Here is a 5,951-nt window from a genome sequence, read left to right on the forward strand (position 1 = left end):
CAGTTTATTATTGTTATGTGCTACTGTGTTCAATTGAAGTTTATTTGTGCAGTTTATTATTGTTCTGGCTTCTGGTTTTGTTATATCAATGTCCTTATCTTGCTATGTGTGAATTACATATTATTGTTATGTGCTACTGTGTGCAGTTTATTATTGTTATGTGCTACTGTGTGCAGTTTATTATTGTTATGTGCTACTGTGTGCAGTTTATTATTGTTATGTGCTACTGTGTTCAATTAAAGTTTATTTGTGCAGTTTATTATTGTTTTGGCTTCTGGTTTTGTTATATCAATGTTCTTATCTTGCTATGTGTGAAGTACATATTATTGTTATGTGCTACTGTGTGCAGTTTATTATTGTTATGTGCTACTGTGTAGTTTATTATTATTGAAAGCAGATTCATGAATTTAGTATCACTAAGGTTCTGTAGTTTACTTTGATATGATTGACTATTGTCAATGATATGATCTATGGATTAATGACTAGCGTTTTGTGTTTAGGTACTTGGAAGCAAAGAAAGACAAAGACAAAAAGGGCAAGAAAGAAGATAATGTAGGCGATGACAAGTGCAGTAGCAGAACACAAGTACGAGGGCAGTAGCAGAACTGGACGAGCATGACTGCTGCGAGTGCAGTAGCAGGATTGGAAGAGTACAGTAGCAGGATTAGGCGATGACAAGTGCAGTAGCAGAACTGGATGAGTATGAGTGCAGTAGCAGGATTGGACGAGTACAGTAGAAGGAATAGGCGATGACCAGTGCAGTAGCAGAACACGAGTCCAAATGTAGTAGCAAAATTGGACGAGTATGAGTGCAGTAGCAAGATTGGACGAGTGCAGTAGCAGGAATAGGCGATGACGAGTGCAATAACAGAACACGAGTTGTAGAACTGGACCAGCAAGTGCAGTAGCAAGATTGAATGAATGCAGGATTATGTGATGATGAGAGCAGTAGCATAACACGACTAAGAGTGCAGTAGCAGCACTAGACTAGTATGAGTGCAGCGTGGGCAGTAGCAGGATTGGACAAGTGCAGTAGTAGGATTAGGCGATGAGATGAGAGTAGTAGGAGATTGAGGTTTTGTGAAGTGTCATAAAGGGATTATTCTCAAAAAAAAAAAAAAAAAAGTAATATAAACGGATTATTCTCAGGAAAAAAAATAACATAAAGGGATTATTCTCAGAAGAAAAAAAAAAGTAACATAAACGAATTATTCTCAAAAAAAAAAAAGTAACATAAAAGAGATTATTCTAAGAAAAAAAAAGTGACATAAAGGGATTAGAAGTCAAAAGAATTATTTAAGGGTAAAAAAGTAAATTAACTCATGACATGTGGTAAATGGAGAGCAGATTGTCCTTATTTGTAAGATTTAATCCTTATAAAGGAATTAGAAGTCAAAATAAGTAGTTAAGGGTAAAAATGTAAATTAACTCATGACATGTGGCAAGTGGAGAGTACATTGTCCTTATTTGTAAAATTTAGTCCTTATATGTTTAATTCCATCTTTAAATGATGTATTTGTTAAGTCATCTTTTGTCAATAACTTATATGTAATTTGTTATTGTATTATTGCCGGATAGGGCAAAATTGAAAACTCAATTACTCAGGTAAATTTTCGAAGTGTTGGGTACTTTGAGATATTTGTTGTGTTCAAATAAAAAGGCCCAATAATAAGGCTACAGGAGTAAGGGCAAACTTTACCGAAAGTATTCAAAAAAATAATACAAAATTGACGTGGAATATTACGTATGTTGAACTATTCTGCTTGGAGAAAAGGAAAAGGGTAAGTAAAGAAACAAAAATGTAAAACCAGAAGAATAACTTAATTGAATCTAAATATAATGATCAATCCTTTTCTTTTTTCTTCTTTTGAATGAGAATTTCCTTAGCAAAAAAAGTACAGCAAGATGGTACAGTTGATAATATACCAGCAGAAGAGAGAAACCAATAAAAATCGGTAAGAAAAACAAAGTTACTTTTTTTTTTTTTTTTTCAAGCAACCTCAGCGGTAATGAGGTATCATTGAGGCCCCTGTTAATGCTTCATGGAGTTTTTGAATTCCATGAACTTCCTCATACAAAGAATTGCAAATTATGTCGGAGAAAGCATTGCTATTCAATCCAGAACTCCACCCACTTGCAGCTCAACAGGTTGCACCAAGAAGCAACATTATTTGGATGTTGTATCAGCAAATGTTTCAGAAGGTGCGATTAGAAGATTGTTTGAGAAGAGGCATTATGGCATCCTTATTTATAGCTAGGAACATAATCCTTGTCCATCTGCACAAAAGAAGAATTCTATTAGAGCTCCTAAACGGTATCTTTTTCAAGAGCAAAATCCAGCCTAATACTTACAGATACAGAAAGCTCTTTTGCTTTCTCATCATCAAAACCCAGGGACACCAAGATCTTGTGACCTGCTGACTCTTTTTCAGACCAAATCCCGAGAAGCAGATGAGTTACTGTTATTTCCCCACCGTCTCCTGCATTAGACAAGAGAATCTAAATAACAAGTCACATAAAAATCACACTACAAGTAAATTATGCATGCAGAGCATAAATGTCTGGAGGAAAAAGTTGGAGCATATCCCTAATCATATGGAGTAAACTAATGGAGATATTACCAAGATTAGAGGTCTATTCCCATTCAATCTAACTAGCAACAAAAAATTATGACAGTTCTTGATAAAAATAAACCACAAATTAAACCACCATCACTAGAGTTTCTGATATAAATTTGCACAACCTGACTTCAGTTTTTGATCTACAGCCCAGTCAAGGGCCCTCTGAGCTGGCTCAGTCAATGGAGGATGCTCGGGGCTGAAAAAGTACATGTCTGACTTTCCAAGTAACTTTACAGTTTCTTCTCGAACCTTGAAAAGCGTGATTCCATTAGCTCTGAGAAACTTCGCAGCTATACTTGTTCCTGAACAGAAAAATAATAAAAAGATTATCCTTGTTTTTGTTTATGTCTTGGGTTGGAACAAATACTACAATCCGTCCCATAATCAAGTAACATGAACACTGGAAAAGCAAATGGAAGCCATTGCCAGATGAGTTCCTAGCATGAAATAACTCTCAAAGTAAACAATTTATAATCCTGTCATCCCAATTAAGTTCTAAAAAGCAACGACATCACAGTAGACATAAGACTTTAAACAGTGTGGAAAAAAAGAAAGAAAGACAATTCTCAGTCTATGATTTTCATGAAATGGGTAAGCAAGTATTCCTGTTTTAGGTTCTACGAAGATAACAAAATCAGAATAAAGATTTACACATACCACCTTGCTCTGTGATTTTTACACTATTAATCCAAGATATGAGATCATCAACTCAGAAACATCAATTAGAAATTCAAAACCAAACATTAGTCAGAATATATACATGCTGTATACAAGAAATAGCATTTCTCGAGTCCTTAAATATATAGTCCCAATCAGCAATTGAAGCAAATTGTTAAGGACGCTTTTGCAGGATAGAAAAATTATGAGGTAGACTTTCTGGTCTCAAATACGAACTAAAACTCTAATCCACTATAAAAATAAGGGAAAATGATCATTTACCCAATTTCTGCTTAAAAATTGTCCACTTGCTCCACCAACTGTTTTTTAACCTCATTTACCCAAAACACTCTAAGGGATTATTTCCCTAATACCCAATTAATTCTTTTTTATTTTTTTTTGAGACTTTTTTGCCATCTCCTTCATTTTCACTTAGAGGGAGAAGTCATCCTTCACCTTGCCGGCCTCCGGTGACCAGTGGCCGAGCGCCGACTCCGGTGACCGGAATCCAGCGACCGGTGACCGGAATCCGGCCACCGATGACCGGAATCCGACTACCGGACTGGTGTCCGGATTTCGGCATCTGAATTTATTGCCCCCTAATAATACCTAGTAACCATATTATTGCCCCCCAGTAATCATATTATTGCCTCCTAATAATCATATATATTATTGCCTCCCAAATTCATATTATTTCCATCTAGTGAATTGTATAAACTCCCAAAACCAAAATGAATACACTATAGGTCACAATTGATCATATTATTGCCCCCCAGTAATCATATTATTGCCCCCCAATACTCATATTATTGCCTCCTAATAATCCTATTATTGCCTCAATAATCATATTATTACCCTCCAATCATCATATTATTACTCTCAAGTGAACCAAAATGAATACATTACAGATACAAAAAAAAAAAAAAAAAAATCAGGATACCAAAAAAAAAAAAAGTGCTCTGGGCACCCATCAACGTGTGAGGCCGGCTAGTTTTTTCGCCGGTGCTTCCCTGCGGCGGGTTGGGGTCTCTTTGTTTCGGGTTTTCACGACAGCGTTGGCTTCCTTGATCTGCTGCCTGTGCTTGCTAGGTTCTTGCCTCCGAAAATGGTTGTACTTGCAGATCGGTCGGAGTACTTGCAGATTGATCAAATCCTCCTCGAAATTCTGGCCAAGCTGCCGGAGCAGGATCAGAAGCCGAGATCGCTGGTCTGCAAGCGGTGGCTGAGCCTCCAGGGCCGGCTTGTGAGGTCCGTGAAGGTGAAAGACTGGAGCTTTGTGGAGTCGGGTCGGGTTATTTCAAGCTTTGTGGAATCGAACGGCGACGAGAATGTTGGAGTGGCTGGAGCTCCGACTGGAGCTTCTTCGTCGTCTTCAGGTTTGGACTGCATCTTCGGCGCGGCGATCTTAGAGAGAGAGAGAGAGAGACCGGAGGTGGAGATCATGGAGAGAGAGAGAGAGAGAGAGAGAGAGAGAGAGAGAGTGGAGGTGCAGATCGGGGGAGAGTGAGAGAGTTTGGGAAGGAGAGAGAGACTGAGAGGAGAGGGATAGGTTTTAATTTAATTAATAGGGGCTAAAATGTCAATAGATGTTAGATTGGGTAAATGGGGTTAAAAAACTCTTGCTGGAGTAAGTGGGCAATTTTTAGCCTAAAATCGGGTAAGTGGTCACGGCCCCTAAAAATAAACCTTGAAAGCAGAAATACAAGTGAGAAGCAGGCAGAAATACCCTCGACTAAAATTCCCATCAGAAGGGCTTCCGTGCCAGTATTGGGATACTTGAGCTTCCTTGCTTCCAATTCACCCATAGCAAACGACTTAATCGCTCTAGCCGACCATCTAAAGAAACGAATTCAATCCACAGTATAGCTCTCATAAAATAAAATGAAATGAAAACAAACTGAAAACTCACTGTGAGCTTTTCCCAGAAGAAATCCTCTCTGGTTTCCTGGAAAAAGGAGACAAACAAATTCATTCATTTATATATATTAATAGAAAAGGAACAAATTGGAGGACTTAGAAACCTTACCCTGTTGGGAGGCTGAAGAGAACGGTGGCGACAGCTGTTGGATGTTTTAAAGCCAACTTGTTTGAATGTGGAACTCAAACGGAGAGCTTTCTGCCGAGGAATGAGGTCGATAGGTTGCAGGGTGTTGAATTGCTAGGGTTTCCAAGGGAAGGTGGTTCGGTGGTAGAGAGTGAGACTGAGAGAGCTGACAGTGTGATGGAAACGGAGGTCATGCTTAATTAACACAAACCCAACTGAGATTGAGATTTTGGTGGCGGGGGCAGAATTCTTCCGCCGTCTCTGCCTCTGCTTCAACTTGGAGGGGAAACACCGAACAACAGATTGCGTATTCGATGAGCTCAACACATCTCCTTTGGACAGCGGCATGTCGTCGCTTGTATAATCACAACGACTCAAATTTATCTTTTTAATATTTTTTTACAAAAAACCACAAAATCAATTCCAAAAAAAAAAAAAATCAAAAAGCCACAAAAATTACAGCTTTTTCATAGCACAAAAATAAAATATAAGGCATATCACTTGAGTAATTTCAGCTACTGTATATATGTGTGTGTGTGTGTATATATACATAATAGGGCTAAATACAAATTACTACTCTGTGGTTTAGGTCCAAAATCAATTCAGTCTCTGAACTTCTAATTTCGTCA

General features: G+C 38.0%; 1 protein-coding gene across 3 annotated transcripts; it reads right to left on the reverse strand.

Annotated features, from left to right (window-relative positions):
* Window positions 1-1,976: 1,976 nt before the first annotated feature.
* LOC112194677 (ATP-dependent Clp protease ATP-binding subunit CLPT1, chloroplastic) lies at window positions 1,977-5,670 on the reverse strand. Of its 3 annotated transcripts, none has more exons than XM_040510225.1 (6): window positions 5,305-5,670; window positions 5,188-5,223; window positions 5,005-5,102; window positions 2,744-2,923; window positions 2,353-2,480; window positions 1,977-2,277 (listed from the first exon to the last, which is right to left on the reverse strand). In XM_040510225.1, exons 3-6 carry the CDS (start codon window positions 5,081-5,083, stop codon window positions 2,245-2,247), a joined length of 420 nt encoding a protein of 139 aa, XP_040366159.1. In that variant the 5' UTR covers window positions 5,084-5,102; window positions 5,188-5,223; window positions 5,305-5,670; the 3' UTR covers window positions 1,977-2,244. The 3 variants fall into 3 exon arrangements, with proteins under 3 accessions (XP_040366159.1, XP_024190665.1, XP_024190671.1); XM_024334897.2 differs by having other exon boundaries at window positions 5,005-5,114; XM_024334903.2 differs by having other exon boundaries at window positions 5,005-5,223.
* Window positions 5,671-5,951: the final 281 nt, after the last annotated feature.

This window comes from Rosa chinensis, chromosome 1 (genome assembly GCF_002994745.2).
Source record: "Rosa chinensis cultivar Old Blush chromosome 1, RchiOBHm-V2, whole genome shotgun sequence".
In the NCBI taxonomy this organism is placed as follows: Eukaryota; Viridiplantae; Streptophyta; class Magnoliopsida; order Rosales; family Rosaceae; genus Rosa; species Rosa chinensis.

Bases quoted from the DNA above. Each gene is read 5' to 3' on its own strand.
- LOC112194677 (XM_040510225.1), bottom strand. From the start codon at position 5,083: ATGGGTGAATTGGAAGCAAGGAAGCTCAAGTATCCCAATACTGGCACG. The intron at 2,481-2,743 runs GTTGTGCAAATT...TGTCTAATGCAG, and splicing joins AGATCAAAAACTGAAGTCAG to GAGACGGTGGGGAAATAACA. The intron at 2,278-2,352 runs GTAAGTATTAGG...TCTTTTGTGCAG, and splicing joins CAAAAGAGCTTTCTGTATCT to ATGGACAAGGATTATGTTCC.